Here is a 25,476-nt window from a genome sequence, read left to right as displayed (position 1 = left end):
AGCCAATCAGGGGGCGCACGGGACGCTGGGCGCCGGAAGAGGGCGGGCGCAAGATGGCGGCGCCCACGGGTGCTGGGAGTAGCGGCTCATGTCCGGGAACGGAGCGGTGTGGGGGCGCGTGCGGGGCCGCCTCCGCGCCTTCCCCGGGCGCCTAGCGGCCTGCGGGGCCGAGGTGAGGAGCCGCCGGGCGGGGCGGGGCCTGCGGGACAGGCGGGGCCCGCACGGGCGGGGCGGTGACCGGCGGGCGCGGAGGCCGTCGCGATCCCGGCGCGTCCCGCCCGCCCTCCAGGCCGCGGCCTACGGCAGGTGCGTGCAGGCGTCCACGGCCCCGGGCGGCCGCCTGGCGAAGGACCTCTGTGCGCCGGAGTTCGAGGCTCTGCGGCGCTGCTTCGCCGCCGCGGTAGGTGGGCGCCCCCGGGGGACAGTGGGGCGCGGGGCGGGGGGGGCCCGGGCGCAGCGGCAGCTGCCGTCTCCTTCCCGCGCGTGCGCTCAGGCCGGCCGCGCCGCCCGACCCCCGACGGCGAAGGGCATTCAGGAGGCCGCTCCCCGGGAAGGGCAGCCCCCGAGCGGCGCTCGCTGGCCCTCTGGCCCCCGCGGGGCTTCTGCTCCGGGGCCGGGACTCAGCCGCGCCGCATCACGCCCCTTCTGCTGCCGACGCGCAGCCTGCGGAGGTGCTGTGACCGCCTGCCCTGCCCCAAAGCGGAGAGTACGGGTCGCGTGGAGCACATGGGGTTGGACATGCTCCAGGAACCCGGCGCCCGAGGAGGGGGCCCTGGGCTGGGCCGGGATGCCCGCGATCCCCTGTGTCCCCCGGAGCTGCCGGTGCAGAGGACCCGACGCGGACAGGGCGGTTGAGCTCGGCGGACTCCGGGGACCTCAGGCCGTCCGTCCCCTGACATTCCGGGATCGATCATCCTGAGCGGGTAGCTGTGCCTTGGCCGCTTGTCTGGGAGAGGACAGTGCGAGGCTCCCTTCCCGGGGGCTCGGAGATTTTGCACCTCCCCGGGGACGCTCAGGCCTGGTCCTGCCCCCAGCCAGCCCCCCCCCCCACCCGTGGCCAGCCTCGTATATGACGTGGGCCGTGCAGCCAGGCACACCTGTCCCCTGCGCTTCCTCCCCGGTTCTACAGTCTTCCCCGGGGGACTCTCCACTCTGGGGCTGCAGCTTGGAAGAAGCTCCGTGGAAGGACCAAACACGTTCCCTACACACAGGTCTCTCCGTGGCACCTTTTGTGGTGAGGGCCCACCTGTTCCAGGCGCCTGTATGCTCCTTTGCCATGGTCGTCTACAGATGCTCCCACAGCGCGCCCTAAGCTTGGGGGCTCTTTCCCATGCCCCCATCACGGAAGATGACCCTGCTGAGAGCTGGGGGACCTGACGTTCAGGACGAGGGTGCTTGAGTGTTTGTCACCACGAGGAAATGCACCGATGAGCACCTTTTTGCCCAGTCTGCTGCAGTCCCCAGCCTTGCACAGAGCTGCCTGAGGAGGCAGAGAGGGTGCTGGGTCCCGTCCAGCTCCGTGCCAGGGAGCCCTGTCTCTGGGCAAGTGTTTTCGGCGCTTCACCTCAGCGTTCTCTGTAAGGAGCTCCCGCCGCCTTGTGAGCACTGAGCGCGCTGTGTTGGGGGGCCTGCACAGGGCCTGGTCCAGGGCGGCGTGGCTTGAGGGCCTTGGCCTGCGGCAGCTCCAAGCACCTGAGCCTCCAGCCACGCGGCCGTGCCGGCGCCCGCAGCCGGGCTCTCTGGAAGATGTTTGCTGCTGCCGGACGGCGTTTGGTGGGATGGTTTTCTTGTTTTATGGTCTCTTCTAACTTAACCTGTTCACACCAAATTCTTTATTTTCTAGGCCAAAAAGACCCTGAGGGGAGGCCTTTAGGATGGACGAGCGAGCACTGCACTTGTTTACTGCCCCAGGGAGCAGAGCCGGGCGCCTGGTGCTGACGGCCACCAAGGGCAAACGTCCAAAACGTCTGACACTTTTAGAGCTAGAAGGACTGCAGGCGCGTCAGGGAAGTGGTGGGCGAGCGGGCGTGGGTTTTTCTGCCTCGTGTGTGAGGCTTTGGGTTAGAGTAAGATCCTGACGCGATAATAAAGACCACGGCAGACCATGTGAGAGCTGTCCTGTTGGACATGGCTGTGGGAACATGCTGCTCAGGAGTCTCACTTTCTCAAGAATTCTTACCCAAAATACCTTATTTGAGCCTAACGGAGCCGCCAGATGTAGCTGCCAGTTTACAGGACGTGCCAAAGATAAAAGCACAGCCACACCAGAGAAGGGAAGCTGCCTCCTGTGGGTTTCTGAGAGGTGCCCTCGAGGGAGGGTTGGGCTTAGGAACCCAGGGCAGTGCGGGGTGCCTGCCCTTCTGAGGCCCCCCAGGGTCAGAGCCTAAGCCCTTCTGGCTTTCCTTGCCCCGCCCTTGACCTGGGTATGAAAGTAGGGGTGGCACTGCCCCTGAATGCCTGGCACAGGGCCAGGGCGCCACCTGCTGGATGCCTGGGGACTGTGCTCCAGGAGCCCCTCCTGAAGCATGGAGGTCACCCTGCCCTTGGGCACCACCCAGCCCCTGGCTTGCTGGAGCCAGGCATCCGTGACACCATGACGCCGGGCTTCTCTGGCCCCTCACGCTCTCCACTCCGACCTCTGCAGCTTCTTGTGAGGAGCCTGCAAGACGCGTTCCACAGGCGTCCTCCTGTGTGTCCCTCCTCTTCGGGCTACACACCAAACTCCCAAGTTTCTTGGCCTTTGTCCTAGTTCTCTGGCATCCCCAAACTCACTCCATCCTCAAGACCATGTTTATTGGGGGAAATACAAGAGAACTGGTGTCTGGATGCAGCCGTTCCTGGAGCTGCATCGTCACATAGAACCCTTTGTCCTCAGGCAGCATCTGAACTCAGGGCTTGTGTGCACCAGGTTTCCATCCTTACTCCTACCCGGCCCTCTGGGCTTGGTGGCCCTGCCCTAGAAAGGGAATCCTCATGAGATCCTACCCGTCACCTGGGGCAGCTCCTACGAGGACAGTCACTCACTGATGGCCCTGCTTGCGGCTGCTCTGGCTGGACCACTCACTGCACCTGCTGGTCTTGACACCAGTCTTCTGTGCTCACAAAGCAGACCACAGCCCCCAGCCCCTGCCAGCTCCCTGTGGTTCTGGCAAGGAGCCCCACACACAGGTCCCAGTTCTTCCCTGAGGGACATCGGGCTGGGGAGGCCGGGAGAGCATGAATGGTAGGGAGACCCCAAGGGTCGGGGGGCGGGGGACAGGGACTGGGTCCCTGCTCTAAGGAAATGACCTTCTGTGGCAGGAGAAAGGCCTTACCTCCAGGAAGACATAAAACTTGGGTTGAGGTAAGACATCCAGGTAAATACACCTGGGAATAGAATCCCACCCTGAAAACATATGAACACGTAGAGTTCCGATCTCGGCAACCTCCAGAAGGTGTTTTCCCACTGAGCGGGGTTTGTCTAGGATAGTTATTACTTAAGCGAAGGCCAGGAAGCAAGGAAGCACCCCAAGACTCACCCCCTTTCTCAGGGGCTCCCTGGCAGCACTGGCGCCCGGCCTCGGGAGGAACTACTCGGGTCTAGTCCTCGGGCTGCCCGAGAACACGGGAACCACAACAAACAGGATTTCAAAGGCGCAGGGGCAGGACGAGACCGGAAGCCAAGGCTGGGGCTGCCGAGCCGTGGTGGTCTTCCCGAGGGCCTGGGCACCTCCAGCCAGCAGCCCCTGACGGCAGGGTCTGGGGCACACATGGCCCTCGGGGGGGGGTGGGGGGCACAGCTGCTGGGCCCTCGGCACGCAGGTGGACAGCCTGCCACGGCCACCCCTGCCCACCGGCTCTCCCATTCATTGAAAATACGACACCACAAACGCCACCCGGCTGCCCGCAGGGTCTTTCCGGGGCTGTGCCGTGCCCAGTTGCACACCACCGCCAGTCTGATCAGCAGACTCCCTGCACGTGGTGGCCACACAGGCTCCTCTCAACACCGGCTTCACTGACCCAACATTGGGATGTTTCTTATTTGTAAAACAACTTTATAGTTTGGGAAAGCACAGGGAGCGCAGAGGGACCGTGACAAGGGCTGAGGCGGCCACACACTCAGGCAGCTGGCTAACCGAGATGCCGCAGTCCCAGCCCCATGTCCTCCCACGTGGAGCCGTGGCCACCGAGCAGCTGAGCAGAGGCCGAGTTTGTGACAGTTCTCCACACACTCGGAGCATCACGTGAACCACGACTATGTAGAGCGAGAGGCAGTCCGGCGGGCAGTGGGCCTCACGGCAGCCTGTGTCACCTCGGGGCCACGCTCCCCGGCCGGCCGCTGCATCGTCTGAGTCCTGGTGAGCTCGGTCACCCCAGCAAGTTTAAGATGCGGGCTGGCAAAGGCATAGGCCGTCCAAACCCCCGCCACCGCGGGACCTCTGACTCGGCACCCACGTGGTCCCCGCGTGGTTGGGGGAGGAGACCTGCCGACCAGGAGGACCGTGGCGGCTAGTGGCTACTCAGGACTCCTCCTGGGCCCCGGCCAGCTGCTTCACCTGGCGGCCGTGGACCACCCGCAACGCGCCCCCCGCGGCCTGGTGCAGCTGGGTCTCCAGGGCGCTGCGGAGGTCATTGACCTGCACATCTGGCAGAGGATTAAAGCTGATGATGACCCTGTCCCTTGGGGCCGGGTCCCCTCCTGCCCCAGGAGCCACATCCCGCCGTCTCCTCCTCAGGTCAGAACCGGCCTGGACTTTCAGGTCTCGGTTAGATTTGGCATGGTCTGGCTTCTGAGCCCCAGGGACGGCTGGTTTGGGCCCAAGATCAGGGTCCTGCCTCTGCTCAGGCTCTTGGACGGCAGGGTCTACCCCCAGAACAGGCACACGGTCCCCACCAACGGCCTCCTTTCTGGCCTCCAGGTGACCGCCCTGCTGCCCAGCCTGGCCCCCGGCAGAAACAGCCCGGTGTGCCAGCTGACCGGTCTCGGCCTGGGCCCCAGGGGCTGCTCCTCCCGACCTGCTGGACAGGCCTGCAGGTCCCCAGTCTCGGCTCACTGGCTGGGGCTTCACGGGAAGGTCCCCAGTCTCTCTTGCTCCCAAGACCTCTGCCTCCTGAACGTTGGCACCAGTGGCTCCCACCTCTTTTCTGGATCGTCTCCTTTCGTGGGAGCCTCTGCCAAGAGCGTCCTGACCCGGTTCCAGGACCTCGGCAGCAACAAGCTTCTCTGGGCTCCTGGGCGCCTCGGCAGGGCCTGGCTCAGGCACCTGCTCCTGCACGCCAGCATCGGCGGCTTCGGGCACAGCGCCCTGCCGGCCTTCCCTCGGCTCGGCCTGGGCTGCCCGGGGCTCTGTGCGGGCTGCGCCCAGAGGAGCAGCTGGAGCTCTGCCTGCAGCCCCCTCGGGCTCCTCCACTGAGCGCGGGCCGTGTCCCTGGGGCGGCGCGGGGGGATGCCCAGGAGCTCCACGTGCAGGTTCCAAAGGCTGCTGGGGATGAGGCTCCACCGTCTCCCCATCGTGGGACTCCTCCTTACCTCTGGGGACAGCCACCCCAGGCTCTGGCTGCGCTTCAGCTGCAAACCAAATAAGTCTCAGTTTAGCCACAGAAATAAGCAGAAGCTACCACCACGGGGACCAGAGAGGGGAACTTGCAGCAATCACACACAAATCAAAGCTCTGCCCACAGGACTACAGGTCCCGGGGCCACAGACCCAGCCACACGGAGCCACCGGGAGCCCCAGCTGGCGATCACACATCCAGTGACAGCCGCCTTCCCCGACCCGGCCCTGACTTGCCGTCCTCGCCGTCCTGCCTCTGCTGATGGATCTCCTTGTGCTGCTCCTCAATCACCGCCAGCAGCTTCTCCTGCTGGTCCAACAGCCGCTTCTGCTGGACCTGCTGCTCTTTGATCACCTGCAACAGGACGGCGTGGTCCAGCAGCTCCGCCCGGCCCGCTTCTGGCAAGGGGAAGGCGCACAGTCAGAGCCTGTCCCGGCCACACAAGTGTGGTGCCGGGCAGACGGTGATGGGATGCCCGCCCTGGGATGCCCCACGCCTGCACTGGCTCCCGTGGGCCCCACTGCTCAGACTGCTGCCCGCTGGGAATAAATGTTGGGAGAAGCTAAAGAGGAGGTCTGCCACAGTGGGAACGACAGCAGGGTCCTGGGCTAGAGAGTACAAGCTACAAACTGCTCTAAAATCAGAATAGCAGCCCTTGGAGAGTTTCCTCCAAGGGGAGAATCCAAGAAACAAACTGTCTTCCTTTTCAGCAGTGACCAGGACTGGAACCTCGATGAGGCAAAGGCCAGCTGCAGATAATACAGGGCTCCTGACGCTGCTCCTGACCGCCACCTGGGGGGCTGGTGCAGGCTGGCACAGGGGGTGGGGGGCAGCGCAGCAGGTGTGCGTCAGAGGCCTCACCACACTCTCCCCACACCCCTAACCCAGAACTTGGGCCCAGGAGGAGGCCCCGAGTCTGAGCACCCGGCGCCAGCAGTGTGTGCATGAGGGAGCCCGCCTTTCACTACCAACGCCTCAGCCCTGGGTCAGCTATGTTCCGGGCAGCCGTGGCTCGTGTAACTGCTATGACACGTGTGTCCTTAAGCAGGAGGCTGAGAAGGTGACATGAGCGGTTAGGGCAGGTGGGTGGGCAAGCTCACAAGGAGTGGTGAGAGCACACATCCCAGTAAGGCCCCACGTGCTGGGCACACACGTGCTGGCCTGTCCTCCCCATGGTGACCTGTGACCTGCCACAATAGCACAGGGGTTGGCCTCCCCACCAAGAGGCCCACAGCAAGAACGAGGCACGTGGAGGACGGACCCTGTGAGCATGAGGCCCCTCAGCCAGCCCCAGAGCAGCAGTCCCCACTCCCAGCCCGCTGTCATCCAGACACCCTCGGGTCACAAAGGTGCCTGCCTCAGAAGGGCCACATCCTGTGGATGGGACCAGGGCTCCACACACAGCCTTTTATATGGGGGACGTTTGCAGTGTCGTCCCCCCAGGGCTCTACACCAGCCACCGGCCATGAGCCTCGCTGTCACCCTGGATACCCGTGGCTCATGCCCATATAATGGTCAACAGTACAGGGACAGCCTCACATGCTGCCACAACTGCCCATCCCCAGGGCAGGTGCTGGATGGGGGGGAAGTGGTGCCTGTCATGTCCAGCCAGAAGCAACAGGTAGGGCAGATGCGAAACAGAGTGGTGACAAGCCATGTCCTCGGGCAGACCCCGGCCCACCAGGACCACAGATGGGATGTCAATGCACATGCAGGACACACTAGTACCCGGCCATGCACAGGGCGGAAATTCCACACAGGCCCCCGTCAGCACATACAGACGGCACCCATCGTCCTCCAGGACCGGGGCACTTATGGAAAGGCGTGAGTTGGGACATCAGGGGGCCCCAACTGAGGGGCCGGGGCCAAGCCTGGGGCGGGGCAGGCTACGTGCGAACACAGCCTGTGCCTTCTCCGTTCTGGCCTCTTAGATCCCCCCCAAGCAGGCCTTCGATTGGAGCACACTCATCTGGGTCCGTACCTGCTACTATCTTTTTGATTTCAGCTGCTCATCCCATTGAGAGGCGTACAGAAGAAAGGCAGAGTAGGAAACTGTGAAAATTGTCTTTTCAGAAAGAAAAAAAATCAAAAGAATCAAACAGGTTTAGGTAACAGAATATAAGGACAGGAATCAGTGAACACAGGGAGGCAACCAGACACGAAGCAACACGTGTGAAACCCCTAGAGCAGCCCCCTAACTCCAGACAACCTCCAGGGTCTCCTGGCTCAGGCCTCTGGCTGTCCCTGGGTTCAGCGGGCAGCCCCAAGCCCAGTGCTCCGGCTGGGAGGCAGCCCAGGGGGGCAGCAGAGCACATATGTCTCGGGAACAGCCCCCAGTGCTGCTCCACCAAGACCCACGCGCCCAGACCCTGGCGGCACAGCAAGAAACACCCTCGCACAGCTCACAGGGGTGGGTGGGGCCGCTCCGCAGACAGACTCGGTGATGCCGGGAGGTGGGTGGGGTGGTGGTAGGATGGAGTTCTAACTGGGGAGCAGCTGTGCACAGGCCCCTTGGTCACCAACCAAATGAGGACAGGAGATCAGGAGTCAGGAAGGCTGCCCCAACCCACACTACGGAGGCAGTGCCCACCAGGGCGGGGCCGCGAGGAGGGGGCGGTCATCAAACCAACAGCTGAAGTCACCCCAGAACAGGCACCAAGGTCTGAAGGAGGATTAACTACCGGAGAGATAAGGTGTGACAAGCTTTTGTTTCACAGGACAGGTGCTAGGTCTTCACAGCAGACGGGCACAAACGTCCCCCCAAGCTGAGGGGGCGGAATACACAGGGGCGGAGGTGAGGCGGGCAGGACCAACCACCTGCCCTCCCAACCGGGTCACCGGGAAGGCACATCCTGAAAACAAGCAGCGTCCGGGGGCACGAACACCCCCACTCTGGCGGTGCTGAACGCCACTCCTATTAGGAGCAGTGACACAGCCGCTTTAAAAGAGCTACAAATGGGAACAGAAAACCATGTGACATGATGACAGATGTTTTTTAAGAGGAAAAAGAGAAGAAAGGCAAAACCTATGTGGCGGGGGGCGGTGGGGGGGACAGGGGACAGAGAAAGCTTCCCCCCCAGGACAGGCACCTGCGGCTCCTTCCCGGTCATGGCTGCGGGGCTGGAAAGAAGGGGCAGATGGCTCGGGGCCCCAAGGAGGATGCGGCAAAAAAGCCAAGCCTTACCCTCCAGCTTGCTGCCAGCGTGGCCTCCGCCCTGGCCTCCTCCGCCCTGGCCCTCCGCGTTCCTCTGCTCTCGCAGCTCTGCCTGAGGCCCAGCCTCGGGGGCCAGCTTCAACAGGAGGGGAGCCTTCCCGCCTGCACACATGGAGATTGGAGAGGTTGGCAAAGAACTCAGAGGAGTGAGGTGGGGAGGCAGAAGGGGGGTAGATGCTTCCTAAAACCACCCTCCTCCCCACCCCCCCACCCGTCAATTTATATCCGACCCGATGATTACCGGGGAAGTAATAAAAACATATTTAACAATCCCATGGGCTCGTGGCGGCGAGCCAGCATTAACTACCTTCACCAATTAACATGCGAGAACCGTCCTAAGTGCGCTTAGACGGCACTTAACAACGTGCTACCTGTCAAGCGCTCCAGCGCGTCCCCATGAGCGCCCAGACACATGGGAGCAGCGCAGCACCTGACACTTAGTGGTCCTGCAAACAGTGTGGCAGACACCACGGCAGCTGTCAGGCCACCACCCCCAGCTTCCCCAGCAGCTGCAGCAGGGCCACTGCACTCACACGCTCGCGTGATCTTGGGAGCCGAGTGTGGGGGGGTGTCTGAGCGGAAGGAGGAACGATCGATTCCTGCTGCCCCACATTCCTCCCCCCAGAGGGGCCTCAGGGGCCCAGATGACACCCACCGGGCTCGCTCTTCTCCGCCAGCCTGCCCAAGGCCCCTGCGGCCCGGCCCGGCAGTGGGACTGCAGCGGCTCTCTCCCCTGCGCCGGCTGCCAGAGCGTCCTGCCCGTCGGGGGGCAAGGCCTGGGGCCCTGGCTGCAGACCCCTGTTGCCTGGCCCCTGGTCCTCCTTCATGGGCTTGATGGCTGGCTGACCATTTCCTTCTGGAATGTTCTGGGGATCTTCAGGGAGACCTCCTGCTACCTCCAAGACCTGGTCCTGTCTGGGTCGGTCTCTCTCTGACTCTGGCGGAGGAGGTACCATCTGCGCCTTGCCCCCCAAAGCCTTTTCATCCACGTGCTTGGACGGATGCTCACTCTCCTCCGGTTGGTCTTGGTCTTGACCTTCGTCCACCACCACCTTGTCGTGAGGGACAGGGGGCTCGTGGCGGTGGGCCTCGCCCACAGGTACCGCCACACCTGGAGGAGATAGACACGTCAGGGAGCCGGCAGGGGAGGCTGGCCCGGCCCTCCTTCCCAGGAGTGTGAACGGAGTCCCGGTGACACGGGCTGGCAAGTGCTACCTCTCCCAGATGGGACTGTTTCCTGAGCGCTGAGGCTACTTCTAGAGACTGAGAAAAGGCGCAGCTGCGAGCCAGCTGGAGGGGCCCGGGGGACGACATGCGTCTGAGCCACAGGAGGAAGCAGGAAGGCCCAGAACTTAGGCGGGCCCCTCCCCGGCCCTCCCGCCACAAATGCCACCCCACCTTGGCCCGGGCGGTCCAGCTGTGCCTGCTCCTGCTTCTCCTTGGTGCCTTCCCTCTGGGGCACGTTCACGGGGCCCTTAATCTGGGCCTGCTCCATCTCATCTTTGTCATTGGGCAGCTTCGGCTTGTCTCGGCCGTCCTCGGCCACGTCCACGACTGGATTCTGGCCTGCAAGCCCGGCACAGCTAATTGAGCAGTGTTTCCGCGTGGTTACACCGCCCGTCAGCATGGGACTGGCGGTTTTCCCTAGATTGTAATCACATTTCCTAGTCGAATGGCAGAGCCTAAACAGTTATTTTTTTTTCCTGTTCAATCATTAGCAGCTAAGTACCACAAAAAACTGTCATTTTTCATGTGTATTCATAACAAAAATATGTCAAGATGTAATTTACACCTAACTGGGTGCGGAAAACGGCCGCGCCATGGAGCACCGGCCGCTGCCACCAGATGGCAGCACGAGCCCGCATTTGCCACATAATGGGAGCTGCCGCCTGGGGCCAGCATCTGCCCAGGGTCCCCCCTTGGGGACAACCACCCTGCCACACCACACCCCCCACTACAAGCCAGCACTGGGGGTGGTGGGGGGGGGCTGAGAGATGCTCAAGGAGAATGCTGCTGGGAAAACCCACGCATGACCCCGCCCACAGTAAGATCAGCTCCAAGGAAGAGAGAGAGGGCCACACGCAGAGCCAGAGAAGCAGCGCCTCCCCCGCCCCTACGCCCCACGTCTGCCCCACGCCCGTCCCCACGCGGCTGTCCATGCCAGCTCGCCTGCACAGCAGAACGGAGTCTGTTAGGACATGGTCTCTATTTAAAAAGTTGGCAAATGTGGCAGAAACTAAACATCCTGGGAAAAGATGCTTTAAAGAACCATCATTTCATCCCAGAGACCGGAAGCAGCCTCTGTGACCCATCTCAGGACACCAGCCGCCCCAAGGCCAGAAGGGACGGGCCTCTGGCTGTCCCCAAGGAGAGGAAATGTCCCAGGCGGACCGATCTGCTGGCCCGGGGCGGTGCCCTCACCTGCATGGGTGCCAGGTGGCAGCGGGGACAGAACCCTCACTGGATCGCTGCGGGGACAGGGCCCTGCCAGGTGGTGGGGCAGAGCCAGCCAGCAGGAAGCAGACTCTGGACTCTACAGTTTAACCAAGTGACTGATAACAGTCAGCGTGTGAACGTTCCCGAGCAGGTGAATCGTCCCAGTCTCAGTCACACAATTAACCCCTTCCCAGAGTTTCCATGCTCACCCAGGAACCACTGTAAATCAAGGGGTCTGTCCAACACATCACGAAGTTAAGAAAAAGGGCCAGAAGGGGAAGGAAAAACCGGAGAAAACAGGAAACTGCCGTGCTATCATAGGACCAAGCGGCCCGCACATGGTCCTGTCTCAGCAGGACCCAGGGTGTCGCCATGAGAGCCAGGGAGGCCTGGCGGGGGCTGGGCCGAGGGGGGCCCCCCGTGCAGGTGGCAAGGCGGGGACCGATGGTGGTCGAGTCAGCCTGCGGGGCCCCTGGAAACCGCGGCGGGGGACACGACTCTACCACCTGTGAGGTGCACCTGGCCGGGTGGCCCCACAGTCCACAGCGACCAGAGGCGCTCCCCAAGCTGGAAACGGCTCCCCAGGGGCACAGTCTGCCAGTAGGGCCTCCCCGCCAGCCAAACACAGCCTCGGGATGGGTGACCGAAGAGCAGCTGGGGCCACGCAGACGGGATACAGAGAGCCATCAGGATTGTCACCCCCGGGGACCAGCAACCCAGTGACCCAGGGCAGACCCACGCCGAGCCCATGTCTCTGCCACATTCCACCCGGTGCTCGGAGACCAGTGGTTTTCAGCGGAACTGCACTGCACGTGACAAGGGATCCACCTGACGGTGCTGCAGGCTGTGCACCCCCGGGATAGGCCAACGGACGGTCACCCATCGGGCCTTCCTGTCCAGGGTCCACGTGGGCATCAAGGCCGTAACTCTAGCTCAGCCGGAAGGACGCCCAAAGACCCCGACACTGTGCTCCGGGCTGTCTTTAGAATCAGGGAGGCAGTGTGGACGGCATGACCCCTAGAGTGGCCCTGCCCACCGCCGAGGAAGCCCGCAGCCAGGGCCCGGGTCGGGGGGCGTGCTGTGGGTGGCTGCTATCAACCAGCCTTTCCCCGGGGGCCCGGAGGTCAGTTAAGACAGAAGGCAATCATCTCAGACCATCAAGCTCCAATCATACCAGAGTCCACAGATGGGGTCCCTGGCCCCCTAGAGGACCCCGATTCAGGAGACACACGGGACCCCAGGGCCACGCACTTGTAAACCCAGAGCAGCCGCCTGACAGCACTTGAGAGAGCCAGGCCCTGTGTTCAGGTGGCTTCCCGTGTGACCAGTTTCTGGCGCCCCCCAAAGCGCCTGCCCTGGAGGTGGCTGTGGGAGCGGGCTAGGGAGCGCGGGGTTCTCAGACCCCCCTTCGTGGTCTGGCTGGCAGGCGCAGCCTTGACTTCTGCATTTTCTCACCTTTCCAAGTTTGCGGAGTTGCAACGGCTCCCCAGACCCCAGCCTCCTGCTCAAGGGGCCACAGGGGCCCCGGCCTCACTCCTCAAGGTCCCCTAGAGTGGGAAGGTCTACCCATGGGCAGAGGTGGGCAAGTGGCTCCCCAGGGGCCTCCGAGGGCAGGTCCAGGTCACTGGGGGCTGCACACGTGAGGCAGTGCCCTCCCTGCCCCAGGGGACCCTGCAAATGTGGTCTGGAGGGGCTGGCAAGGTCGCCTGGGAGGGCAGGGGTGAGACGAGCTCACTGCGGCTTCCTGACACACGTGGCCAAGGAAAGCCCCTCTCGGCAGGGACCAAGCCGCCGGGCGGAGAGGAGGCAGACGTGTGTAGAGCTTTGTCTCCCTCACACATGTGTGGTACCTGCCACAGAGTGGGGACACTTTCCTGCCTTGTGCAGGGGCGAGCCCTTGGGAGATTACGGAGCAGGGGGCCCTGTGACGAGCTCCCACTCGGGCCTGGGTCACCCTCTGCCACCTGCGTCCAGGGCCATGGCTGTGCTGCCACCCACAGCCTTCAGCCGGCTCCCCAGCCTGACACCCAGAGGCCCCATCCTGCCCCTTCTTGTTTCTCCCCCCAGAGCAGAAGCAACCGCGCACCCGGGGGGCGGGGAGAGCGTGCATCAGGGGTGCCCAGACACCATGACACAGGGTGGGGACACTGGGAGGGGAAGGGGGAGAGGGGACGTGGCCGCATTCGGAGGACGGAGCCAAACGTGTTACAGAATCCGACCTGCGCTGCCGGACCCTCCGGGGTGCTACCAGATAGGAGATAAATGGCCTAATTAGGCTTTTTAACAGATAATTGCCTCGCAGGGCCCAGCAACCTCTTTCTTCCACACGTGCTGTTCACCACACCACCACGCATCCCGGGCTCAACTCTCCAGGAGTGCCAGTCCCCGTGTCCCCAGCAGGGTGGGACCGCCATCATCTGTCCCAGGGCCAGTTCGGGGCTCTAAGGGAAGCTAGCACCGTTCTGGCCTCTGCAACATCAAAGGGACCAATAAAACCCCACTGCAGGCTGCCGGGCAGAAGTCCGACAGGGCGCGCACGGCGCAGGCCCTGCAGTCCCAGCCCTGCTTCCACGAGGCGGCCCGTCAATTACGGGGGAGGCCGAAGGCGAAAGAAACAGAGAACGCGCTAAAAACACACGGCATGTGCTCCTGAGGGGGGCCATGTGTTTTGTTACGGGCTCGTGGAAGAAATGGAAACCAGATGTGGCCTCGGCGGGCTCCAGGTGAGCCCGCGGCCGGCTGCCACGACAGGATGCAGCTGCCGGCACAGGCCGTGGACCACGGCGGCACAGCACCATGGGGACAGGCAGCCCGGTGCCCCCGATGCCGGGGAATCCACGGCCGGCTGAGCCGGGGTCACGGGTGCCCGAGTCCAGCTCTGCCAGGGCCGTCAGCAGGGGCAGGTGCATGCCACACACTTCCCTCTTCAAGTGGACTTTCTCCAAGTTGCTGAATCCATGTAGCTCGGTGCAAGACACACTCAGGTGGCTGCTGACCATTCTGTTTCCCTGGTGAACCCCATCATTCCCAGGGGTCCTCTCTGCAGACTCCAAAAGGGGAATCTTTTTGCCAGCCCTCATCATCCCAAGAAGGCAAAAGAGAGCAGAGCCTGCTCCTCGGAGCCCCAGGAGAGACTGTTCTCCCACAGGGGAGGTTGTGGGGGCGCCGATGCCAGCCAGGGGCTCTCGAAGTCCAGGCACAGACACTGCTGGCAGGCCCAGCCCAGCAGGGACCCAGGACACATTCAACTCTCTTGCCAGCCTTCTGGGACCTTTTCTTTGTTGATCATGGAGGTGGGGTGACCAGGGCTCCTACCTGGGGCAGGCTCTCCTTTCCCAACACTGTCAAACCCACCAGCACAGGCACTGTCCCCCTGCAGGGGCCTCCCCGACAGGGGCATGCATCCTGGCAAATCTCAATCCAAGCGGGGGTCTATCTGCAGAGGAGGGGAGTCGGACCCACATGGACACACGATTGGTGTGAATGCATAAAACCCAACCATCGTCAGAGCAGAAGCCCCCAGAATGAACGTCACCACAGAAGCACAATCCACCAGGGAGTGCCCCAGCTTGATACCACTCAGCGCTGCTGGTGGTGAGGGGCCAGCTTGGAGGAGGCTCTCCCTGTACCCTCCTGTCAATGCCTGGGACAGCCAGGGGTTCACAGAACACTCTTCTCTCCCGACCAACTCTGAACACCATGGAGCCCCCTTTGTGCCACGGAAAGCCACGCTCAGCAACCACCCAGCAGGGCGCCTGGCTAGCTCAGCAGGTTAAGTGTCTGCCTTCAGCTCAGGTCATGATCCTGGGGTCCTGGGATCGGGTCCCACATTGCAGGGGTGGGGTGGTCCCTGCTCAGCAGGGAGTCTGCTTCTCCCTGTGCCTCTCCCATCTGCTCATGCTTACTCTCTCTCTCAAATAAACAAAATTTAAAAAGAAAAAAGAAACCACCCTGCACCATGACAGATATGGCCACAGGCGGGGTGACAGCCACACGGTGCAGGCCCGTAGCTGTAGAGGCCAAGTGGTCACCAGCATCGCAGAACAGCAAACGAAGCCAAGGGGTGTTGCTGACTTTGTCCAAAGCAAAACCTGGCTTGAACCCTTATCCCCAAAACAGAGCCAGCAAACGTGACAACAGCCGCCTGTGCTCACCTGCAGGCACAGCGAACAGCGGCCCTGAACCCATTCCCGCTGTCCACTGCCCAACGTGTGCCGCCTGTCCCCTGCGTGCAAACCCCCCGCCCTCTTCTATCACCCAGATGGTACAGGGGCAGGTAAGACAGCCTGGAAGCACCACCTGCGGGCCACAACCTGAGATGATGCTGCCGGGGCCCCGAGAAGGCTGCGGGGCTGGGCGGCCGTGTGCATACCTGGGAGTCGCGTACCTGGGAGTCGCGCTGCCTCTGCCTTTATGATGCCCTCAGCCTCTTCAAGCCGGCCGGCCAGGGCTTCCTTGGCCAAGTCCACCGGGGCCTCTTCACTCACGGACAGGGTGGTGTGTGTGCTGACCATCAGGATGCCCAGGCCAACCCAGAGCACCACCTGGACGAGACAAAGACCCAAGAGCAAAAGAGGTCAGGTAGTCTGTGCGCCCCTGCCCTGTGCAAGCGAGGAGGGGGCATGGGGACCACGGTGCGCACAGGTACCGCAGTCCTGCTGGCTTGCCCACCACTCACGCTGGCCGCTAGGAGACGATGGTCTCTAACTAGTGAGCGTGACCCAGTCATCAGCTGAACCTGCTGGAGCCGGGCTAGCAAGGGGGGAAGGGGTGGGCTGGGGCAGCACGAGGGCGGTCTGCAGAGGAGTCCCCCAAGCCCACTGACCAGGCCTCCTGGAGAGCAGGGGCCAAACCCACTTGCACCCATGGCTACAGAGGTCAGGCTCCCAAAGGCCTTGGTCAGATGAGCAAGAACTTCAGGGCAGCTGCCCAACCCTAAGGAGGCACTTTGCCACCCCCCCCGCACCCCCGCCCTCCGACCCAGCAGGTGTGCAGGCAGCCCAGGCCCCTGGGTACCTGGCTCCTGGGCGCAATCGTTCTGCCCCCCACATCACCCACTGGGCCGGACACGCCCAGAGCCGCCGGCAGGGATGGAAGAAAGCCATGGAGGAGGCGGCTGCTAGCCCTGCTCCGGGTGAGCCTCATCCCCACCCCGACCCCAACCCCGGCCCTCCTGTTGGGGAGCCACAGCTGATGAGACGCAGCCCTCGGTATGCGGTGCCCCAAGCCCTGCATTATGCAACGCCGTCGCCTCCTGCAGCGCCTATTTTAGGACTCGCACACGCTGGACCAGCGCGCACAATTATTTGTGCTGCCATAGCAGTGGACACGGCCATTCGTGCCCTGCCTGCCCCGGCCCACCGGGCTCTCTCCAGGGAGCACTGGTTCCTGGTCCTACAGAGGCTGTGGGAGAGGCCCTGGAGGAGATCTGCCCCCAGAGCCAGGGGGACCACTCCTCACCTCTACATAGCCTCAGAACCAGGATGCAAACCTTTTTCTAGAAGGCGTGTTGACTTTAAAATGCATCGGTTCAAAACAACCCGGGAGCCATTCCTAGGTCCAACCCAGGGGGAGAAGGGGTGCTCCTCGGAGGAAGGGCCTCCGCTCACCAAGGTGGGTGAGGCCAGCTATAGAAGCCTCCAGAACAAGTCCACTGCACGGCTTGGGTGCTCAGGGGCCAAGGACAGGGCACGCTCCCAAGGTCGGCCCTCAGTCCTGGAGGCCTGTGGACACCGGAGGCCCCTGACGGTGAACCCCCGACCTGCCACGGCCAGCTGTGAGGGGGCCACCAGAGGTACACGCAGGGGTTTGGGAGGCCAGAGCAGTGCCTGCAGATTCCACAGTATGACCGGGACCACGACCTCCCACTAAGTGATTGTCCCGAGAGCCTGAGGACGCTCAGCTTTAGCACACCACGTCCTCTCCCCGGGAAGGTAAGATGAGTGGGGCAATGACGGTGTCCAGAAGTGACCAAGGTCATTTTTAAAGGTCAAAAGGACACTTTAAATCCCTTGCATTTTTTTTTAATTTATTTATTCATTCATGATAGACATAGAGAGAGAGGCAGAGACCCAGGCAGAGGGAGAAGCAGGCTCCATGCAGGGAGCCCGACGCGGGACTCAATCCCGGGACTCCAGGATCATGCCCTGGGCCAAAGGCAGGCGCCAAACCGCTGAGCCACCCAGGTATCCCCAAATCCCTTGCATTTTATATTTCTCCAACCAACAGCAGAAATGGCCTTGCTGACAGGCAACAACAGAAGTTCACCTCCTAACCTGGACCCGTGCGGACAGGGCAAGGACAGGTGGGTGAGAGCCCCCAGGACTCGCATGGAGGGACGAGCCGCTCTGCCGGTGTCACCGGCTGTGCAGGGAGGACACTGCTCCGGAGCAGCCTGAGGCTGGCGCCCGCTGGGGCCATCCCTGATGTGACCCTCGCAGCACATCCCTTAGCATTCCCACAGGAGACTGGAACAGCAACATTTCACCTGTGACTTGCAATGACTCATTTTAACCCTCGGCTTTCTGGGCTTAAAAGAAATACATCACACTCAAAATAAAAGACATGAACCTCATCAATGCTGGGGGATGGCAAGCTTCCTGGAGAGAAGACTGTTGACGTATGGTGGATTCATAAGGATGGAGAGGTTCACTTCCACTTCTCACACGTGAGCCTGTCTGAACTACACACTGGTTCCAACCCCGTACCTCTTGCTCAAATAGCCCTGGGGGCGGGGGCCCGGCCGCCCTGCAGCCACACGGCCCGATTCTGGTCCCCAGGCCGGTGTGCTCGGCATCCAACAGCCACCCGGCCCCAGCCTGCTGATCCTGGCCGAGGTGGGACAAAGCCGGCGGGGGGCTCACTTGTCTCTGAGCCCCGGTGTGCATGCACGCACTTATACCCTTCCAGGAGCACCGGGCCGGCCTTCGGGTCCCTGCTTGGGCGCCGCTGCCCGCTGGGCTCCCGACCAACTCAGGCCCGGAGAAGGGCCGCAGGGTGAGCCCGCAGCTCGGCTCCTTCCTCGGGACGGGCAGCTCCTGCTCCCCCTGCTGGCTCCCAGGTCGCAGCACCTCCCCCCACGTCCAATTTCTCCAATTCTTGGGATAAATGAACTCACGATGGCAGACAAAGTTACTTCTGGATTCACTAAGGATTCACGGTGTGTCCATGGTCCTTGCTCCTCCCACGAGGATGCTTCTCAGGACGCTCCTCTGTTTGAGACCATCTGCAGCCCAGGCCCGGCGCACCCAGCACCCACGCACCCTGTCCAGGGACAAGTGCCGCTGTGCCCAGGAGCGTTCCGGTGGGCCGGGAGAGCGGATCCAGGCCCGATGCCGGGACTGTGCCTTCCATCGGAGCAGCAGCTAGAGCTCCTGGGACAGGAGCCAGGAGCCCAGCAGGTGCACCCCCGGACCGAGGTCTGCACCTAACTCCAGCCACACTGCCAAGTTCGTACCTCGGAAGATTTCTTTTCCTCAAAACATTAAAGCTGCGTGTTTGGAAATAAAACACAGCAGCACGTGCGGACAGCATGCCACAGTCGGATGGCCCAGAACTGCCTTGTGACCTGACTCTCCAGAGGGAGAGACTCAACCATCTCCACAGCTGGTTAATTCGGTTTGTGTGCTTTCTGGATTTTAAAAACCATAGTGAAGCAGGCGTAGACAGACGCTTCGGTAACATGATTTCACGTGTGTTTGCGGAGTGTGTGTGGAGCTGTGTGAATGTGCATGTTCATCCCCATGCGTGAAGCCACAGCCTCACCGGGCTCCACAGTGCCTGGGGCTGTCGCGGCTGAGTCAGGAGATGGCGAGCTGGCCCCTCACGCTGCCAGCAGCACAGCCAGGGGTGCAGGCCACACAGATGACAAAAGACAAGTCCTAGCAACTGGGAAGGAGGGGGTGAGATTACCCAGAGGTGCCCTAAGAGTGCAATAAGTGAGGAGGGTAAAGGGTTAATATGTGAAACAGGGAGGCTCCCTGCACGAGCAGGGGGAGAGTTAGTGGAAGAGGAGCTCTGGGGATGGCAGACACGGTCATGCGACCGTCTGGTGGTCTGGGACATGCGGGCTGGACACCACACCCCATGACTGCACAGGGAGGCTGTTAGGTACACACAGCAGATTCACCAGAGCGCAAAGACAATGACACTTTCTAAATTAATCTACAGCTTCAATGAATTCCAATTAGACCAAAAAAACCCAAAAAACTGGATTTAGTTTTGTTAAGAGTCAGATTGACTAATTCGAATATTTATATGGAAAACGAACAGGCGAGCATATCCAGAAATGTCATGAATAAAAGTGAGGAAGAGGACCAGAATTAAAATATCTTGGGACAGCTGGGTGGCTCAGTGGTTGAGCATCTGCCTTCGGCTCAGGGCATGATCCTGGTCCTGGGATCGAGTCCCGCATCAGGCTCCCGCTGAGAAGCCTGTTTCTCCCTCTGCCTGTGTCTCTGCCTCTCTCTGTGTCTCTCCTGAATAAATAAAATATTTAAGAAAAAAAAAAAAAGAATTAAAATGTCTCCAGAGCCGAGCACCTTACAGACTCCACCAGTAAGCGTGTGACTCTTGATCTCAGAATCATGAGTTCAAGCCCCACCCTGGGTGTAGGGATTACTAAGAATAAATAAATAAACTTTTAAAAAGTTGGATCCAAATTTTAAAAAGAAGAAACGATTTCCAGAGTGATGCGTCACCGTGCAGGGGGCACTACGACAGCCATGGCAGCAAGCAGCATGGAAGGCTGCATGACCGGGCAGGCCAGCGGCACATTCAAATGCCAAGTCCCAAAGGAGCCCCGAGTACGTAGAAGATGTAGTCTGTAGGAGTGGCAACACTGCACATCCGTGACAGCACCAGTGATTCGGTGTCTAGGGAGCCCCAAAATAAAACACAGATGATCCAAGATTTTTTTTTTTTGATCAAAGATTTAAATGAAAAAATGAAGTCATGAAAGTACTAGAAATGAGGAAAGAATTTTTAAAAACAATACTGAAGAAGAAGAGCCTTTCTAACAATGACCTTTTTTTCCCCTACAAGAGTCCAAGGGACTTGACCAATGGAAAAACATTTGCAATCTGGCAGCAGCAGGCTAGTGAATCTCCTCGTGCCGTAAGTTCCCAAACTCACTAAAATTGCCTTATTAAGACACTGGCAGACAACCCCGGCCACTCAGACTGGGGTGACACCTCAGAGGATAGAGCTAAGCATGGAGGCCCTGTGAGTTCAGGCTCCCCCAGGATCTGTGGTGTTGAGCACCGGGCAAGAGAGCAAAAGCCTGGAGTTTGTGTGATGCTTGGGGCAGACTCCAGGGGTCAGGGCTGAGGGCTCTCCAGCAGCCAGAACTTGGGCAGCCACCATCCTCAGCGAAGGGCACCCACATTCGGTGTGCAATTCACCCCCCACCCCCCGAGGCACATGCCAGCTACCAGCTATGCAGACAGGCGCAAAGAGCAGCTGCCAAGACGATGGAAGCTAAGAAGAGAACTTAGGAACGTGAGGGCAGGGTGTTAGCTGAGACCCTGGAAGGGCTGTGCCCCAGGAGTGAGGCAAACCAGGAAAAGACTCCCCTCAACTGAACACAGGCCTTCTGCTGGAAGACCCCATCACCCAGAACCTCTACCATTTCTCAAACACAGTGGCCGCAAACTACCAAGCACACCAGAAGGCAGGACTGAGTGACAGAAAACCAAGAGGCTGCAAAGGAGCAAGAAAAATAAATGCTGACAACTTAAAACAGTAGTAATAATGTCTTGGGATATTTAAAATTTGTGGAAAAGCAAAATACACAAGAACAACACCACCAAAGGCAAGAGGAGGGGAAGTGGAGGCAAAATATCATGGGATTCTTGCCTTGTGTGGAAAGTGGTAAAACAACTTAATAGTCAACTTCAATAAACTGCCTTGTATAACCATTAGAACAGAAATGTGCAACTCCAGTTAATAGAAAAATAAAAAATGAATACTTAAAATGCTTGATTTATCCAAAAGTCAGCAAGAAAGAAACAAACAAAAAAGGACAGATGGGACAAGTAAAAAACAGAGCAAGACGAAAGCTTTAATCCTCCCCCCCCAAATCAGTAATTACATTCATTATAAAGAGTCTTAAATACTCCTATTAACAAACTGGATAAATATGCTGTTATCTGAGATATGCTATAAATATAAAGGCACAGAGAGATCAAAAAAGAAAAGAGGAAAAACCTGTATTGTGTAAATATAAATCCAAAACAAAACCGGGTTGGTTACATACTATATCAGACAAGGCCAACTTTAAGGACAGAAGCATTTCCAAAGATAAAAAGAGACATTTCAGAAGAAAAAGGGTCAGTTTAACAAGATATAACCGTCCTAAAACTGTATACTGCTGACAACATAGCTTCAAGATAAAAAGCAAAGCTGATACAACTAAAAGGAGAAATAAACAAATCTACAATTACGGTGAGCTTGCCCTATCTTTCCCATAACTGATAAACAAGATTAAAAAACAGCAAGAACATGTAAAATCTGACAATCACAGTTAGTAACCCGATCTGGCCACACACAGCCTGCCGAGCATCCATCAGAGCAAACCATACGCTGGGTCACAAAGCAAGTCTCACAAATGTCAAAGGACCAAAACTCAAATTTTTCAGTGTGTGTTCTCCAAGCATAGTGGGATTGCACCAGAAGTTGGTACAAGAGATTACTAGGAAATCTCCACGGTCTGGAAATCCAAAGCAGACTTGGGTAAAAGAAGACACGAGGAAAATTTGGAAGTGCCATGACTTGAAGGATAGGGTCAGTCCTTCCATCCACGGTTTGGTGGAACCCCATCGAAATCCAACACGGCTGTGTGGGAGGCAGCTGGCAAGCAGACGCTGCGACTTAGCTGCAAATGCAAAGGGCCGGTGATGCAAAGACCCTCTTGGAGAATAAAGGTAGAGGGCTCCTACCGCCCACCAAGAAGACTCACTGTCAAGCCGCAGCACTCAGAGCGTGGGGACATGCATGGACATGAGGGCTGCATGAGGACAAGACCAAGAGACCAGCAGCAGAAGTGTCCCCAGCAGTCCCTTGTGTGCACAGGTGACAGGTGACAGCAATGCCACCGCAGTGCCAGGGAAAGGGGCGCCATCAGCTAAGAGCCTTCACCTTACCTTCCCAACCATTCCAGACAGAGCACGCATCTGAGTGTGAACGAGAAAATAATAAGCTACCAGAACATAACCTCCGAGGCGACCTGCAGGACCCTGCAGTGGGCAGCATGTAAAAAGCACCCAGCCAAGACAAGAGGCGACAAACTGCACTACACTTGAACGAAGAACACCTGAGGCGCCTGGGTGGCCGTGGCACAGCCTGGTGGGCATCGGACTCTTGGTTTCTGCACAGGTCGTGATCGCAGGGTCATGAGATTGAGACCCAGGTGGGGCTCTACACTGAGCACAGAATCCGCTAGTGATTCTCACTCCCTCTCTCTGCCCCTCTCCACTGTAGGTGCTTGCACACGCTCTCCCTCTCAGAAATAAATAAGCCTTCAAAAAAGTAAAACAAAAATAAATAAGATAAAATTAAGAACACCTATTGGTGAAAAAGTATCATAAAGAACATGAAAAGGTAGCCAAGAGTGAAAGAAAACATTTGCAATCTGTATTTCTGAAAAAAAAAGGATTTAGATCTAGAATCATTTGAAAACTTCCAGAAATCATTAAGAAGAAGACAACCTAGGAGGTAATATGGGGCAAAACGTGAAAGATGTTCACAAAGGAAGGTGCTCACGTGGCTGACGAGCACATGAAAAAGTGCTCAACATCATTAGTCATCACAAATTAAAACCCAAAGGAAGTACCACCACAGGCTCCGGAAGGGAAGGGCTAGCGGCTGGCGTTTGTGAAGGGCACACAGATGCTAATGCAGCTAGAATTCCAACTCGGTGCCAGAGGACCACCTTGGAAGACCAGGAGAAGGCCGGCGAAATCTCCTCAAGCTGCACAGTCACAACCCCAGGACCCGATAATAACCCTGCCCCCGTGGGTCACCGACACACTGAACACACATCGCGGACGAGTCATGCGAGAGCCCCACCGTGTGCTCCGGGGACCCGGGCAGGATCGCGCAGCAGGGAGAACGGGCTGCTCCACCTCCAGCCACGCGACTCGGCTCAGACGTGACGCTGGAGTGAGGAGGCCAGATACGCACACACAGCCACGCACTGTGAGACTCCGTTTACACCAACTCCAAGGACAGGCAAAATTATTCCCAAATGTGTGATCCCGGAATCCGGGATGGAGTCCCACATCGGGCTCCCCGAAGGGAGCCCGCCTCTCCCTCAACCTGTGTCTCTGCCTCTCTCTCGCTGTGTCTCTCATGAATAAATAAAATATTTTAAAAAAAAATTACTCCCAAATGTTAGGAGACAGATGAGCAGTAACCCTCGGAGGGGAAAGACTATGAGACACCACAGGGAAGTTTTGGCATATGCTGGAAGGTTCTAAACCTGCCCTAGACGGTGGCCCTGTGGTTGGTTCACTTGGCAAACGGTCATCAAGCCGCATGGAGAATTAGGTGCTTTGCTGTATTGCTGGCTCTGCAGCACTCCTGAAACCATTACCAAAACATCTTGAAAAGGTAAAGTTCAGTAAGTCCATAAAAGATGAGCAAGAAGCCTGGACGGTTCACAGATAAGGAAATGCAGTAGCTTATAAACACAGGAAAAGACGCTCGACATCCCTGAAGGCTGAAGAGGGAAAGAGGCCGGGGCTCGGCTATGGAGTGACGGTGCGGACCTCTGCGTGGGCCTCGGCTGAAAGCCACTGCGGGTATACACACTCACTCTCAGACACCGGGATTCCATTTCCAGAAAGCTTCCTACAGACACGCTCTCAAATACATCCCAACACTCATGTCCACGGAGGATCGGCACAGCTTCCTCCCTGATGGCAGAGCACCGCAGAGGTGACCCCATCAGTCCCCTAGCGAGACAGTGAGGGCGGCCCCAGCAGGGGAATGGGAACAGGGCGGGGGCACACGAACCATCCAGTCTCTGTATACACACACCAGGCCCCCGGGGACCTCCACATACACGTGGTAGCGGCCTGGCCTAACCCTGAGCCTCCCAGACCCTCAGAACCTTTTATACTAGAACCTCATCTGGGAACACGACCCCAGGCCAGTCCTGGGGGGCACTGAGCAGCACTCACCCGGGACGAAAGGGCGTTCTTGTGGATTTTCTTATAGATCAGAGCTGGACAGATGAAGCAAATGAGGCTCCCCATCGTCGCGCCCGTGAGGCCCAGGATGGTCTCCACTGGGAACAAGAAACAACAGGAAGGGGTAAGCGCCAGGGGCTCCGGTGAGGAAGCAAACGAAGGCTTCCAGCAAGCACAGGTGGGCAAGCCAGCCCTGCCGCCAGGCCCAAGTTCACATGCCTCCAGAGCGCTGGCGGGAGCAGAGACCCACGGCTCTGTGCCCCGAGCACCCTGAAGGGTATCCTGTCTGATTCCGCAAAGGACAGTGTGGGGGTCAGCAGCCCCATGAGAAGCAGAGGCCATGCCTTTCCAGCTAGGAGTCTCGGGCAAGCTCCACGCTCCCTGCACCTCAGGATTCTGGCCAGTGAAATGGAGGCAACGTAGCTCCGTCCCTTGATCGTGAGAGCAGCAGGGAGGCAGGAGGAGCAGGTGTCCTCCCGCAGGGCCCAGCACAGAGTGAGGCCTGCAGCACAGAGCACCTGGGGTCCAGTGGGGGCTTCTTGATGGCTCAACTAAGATCACTACCCTCTCGGCAAGTGACCGACAGGACGTGGACAGAGCATCGGCACCCGGCTGGTTGCCTGGGGGAACCCATGCAGGCTCCACTCGGTGTCTGATAGGAGAAGCTGTGTCTGGGATAAGTGTGTGACAGCTTCGGCCTCGCTCAGGCCCTCCCCCTCCCTTGGTGACGTGCCATCAAAATCAGGAGTCAACAAACAACAAGGAAGGAGCCGCCACATCACCACGATCTCCCCAATCAGGCCAGTGCCCCTGCGTCTCAGTCCCTACCCAGGGTCAACGGCTCAGGTTTGTACCCCTGCCCGTGGTCCCGGAGGCTGCTGCCCTGTCCTGTGCTTCTCAGGGAGCCAAAGGAAAGATTCACGAGGAATCTCTAGATTTTTTTTTCTTTTTTTTTTTTTTTTGAGACCAGAGAGTGTAGTGTGAGGCTCTGGGTGTCTTACTTAAACACCGAGACTCCAGCAGCAACCACCACAGGTCCCTCCACATCACAGCGAGGTCGGGGACAGAGGACAGGGGAGAGGAGAGAGCCCGCAGGAAACCC

At 59.4% G+C, this 25,476-nt stretch overlaps 2 protein-coding genes across 7 annotated transcripts in view; one reads left to right on the top strand and one right to left on the bottom strand.

Moving 5' to 3' along the window:
* The first annotated feature begins 24 nt into the window (after nucleotides 1-24).
* Nucleotides 25-2,110, top strand: NDUFAF8 (NADH:ubiquinone oxidoreductase complex assembly factor 8). Of its 2 annotated transcripts, none has more exons than XM_038546339.1 (3): nucleotides 25-172; nucleotides 290-404; nucleotides 1,844-2,110. In XM_038546339.1, exons 1-3 carry the CDS (start codon nucleotides 89-91, stop codon nucleotides 1,936-1,938), a joined length of 294 nt encoding a protein of 97 aa, XP_038402267.1. In that variant the 5' UTR covers nucleotides 25-88; the 3' UTR covers nucleotides 1,939-2,110. The 2 variants fall into 2 exon arrangements, with proteins under 2 accessions (XP_038402267.1, XP_038402268.1); XM_038546340.1 differs by having other exon boundaries at nucleotides 30-172; nucleotides 290-400.
* Nucleotides 2,111-3,990: 1,880 nt separating this feature from the next.
* The window catches only part of SLC38A10 (solute carrier family 38 member 10), a 39,654-nt gene continuing 18,168 nt past the window's right edge, over nucleotides 3,991-25,476 (bottom strand). Inside the window, exons 10-17 of one of the 5 annotated variants that reach the window (XM_038546334.1) lie at nucleotides 24,366-24,472; nucleotides 15,557-15,728; nucleotides 10,147-10,314; nucleotides 9,404-9,859; nucleotides 8,719-8,850; nucleotides 7,516-7,539; nucleotides 5,771-5,932; nucleotides 3,991-5,548 (exon numbers count right to left, since the gene is read on the bottom strand). In XM_038546334.1, the coding sequence (XP_038402262.1) occupies nucleotides 4,500-5,548; nucleotides 5,771-5,932; nucleotides 7,516-7,539; nucleotides 8,719-8,850; nucleotides 9,404-9,859; nucleotides 10,147-10,314; nucleotides 15,557-15,728; nucleotides 24,366-24,472 (2,270 nt within the window). In that variant the 3' untranslated portion in view covers nucleotides 3,991-4,499. The remainder of the gene's footprint in view (nucleotides 5,549-5,770; nucleotides 5,933-7,515; nucleotides 7,540-8,718; nucleotides 8,851-9,403; nucleotides 9,860-10,146; nucleotides 10,315-15,556; nucleotides 15,729-24,365; nucleotides 24,473-25,476) is intronic. The other 4 variants (XM_038546335.1, XM_038546336.1, XM_038546337.1 and 1 more) reach the window with 4 other exon arrangements.

The sequence above is a fragment of the Canis lupus genome, chromosome 9 (genome assembly GCF_011100685.1).
Source record: "Canis lupus familiaris isolate Mischka breed German Shepherd chromosome 9, alternate assembly UU_Cfam_GSD_1.0, whole genome shotgun sequence".
Taxonomy (NCBI): Eukaryota; Metazoa; Chordata; class Mammalia; order Carnivora; family Canidae; genus Canis; species Canis lupus.
The sequence above is the reverse complement of the archived record's forward strand: the minus strand, read 5'-3'. Positions and strand labels throughout refer to the sequence as shown.

What these genes read in the sequence shown, in the direction of transcription:
- NDUFAF8 (XM_038546339.1), top strand. Translation starts at nt 89, where the DNA reads ATGTCCGGGAACGGAGCGGTGTGGGGGCGCGTGCGGGGCCGCCTCCGC. An exon ending in TAGCGGCCTGCGGGGCCGAG is followed by an intron (nt 173 to 289) that starts GTGAGGAGCCGC and finishes CCCGCCCTCCAG; the next exon opens with GCCGCGGCCTACGGCAGGTG. An exon ending in CTGCTTCGCCGCCGCGGTAG is followed by an intron (nt 405 to 1,843) that starts GTGGGCGCCCCC and finishes TTTATTTTCTAG; the next exon opens with GCCAAAAAGACCCTGAGGGG.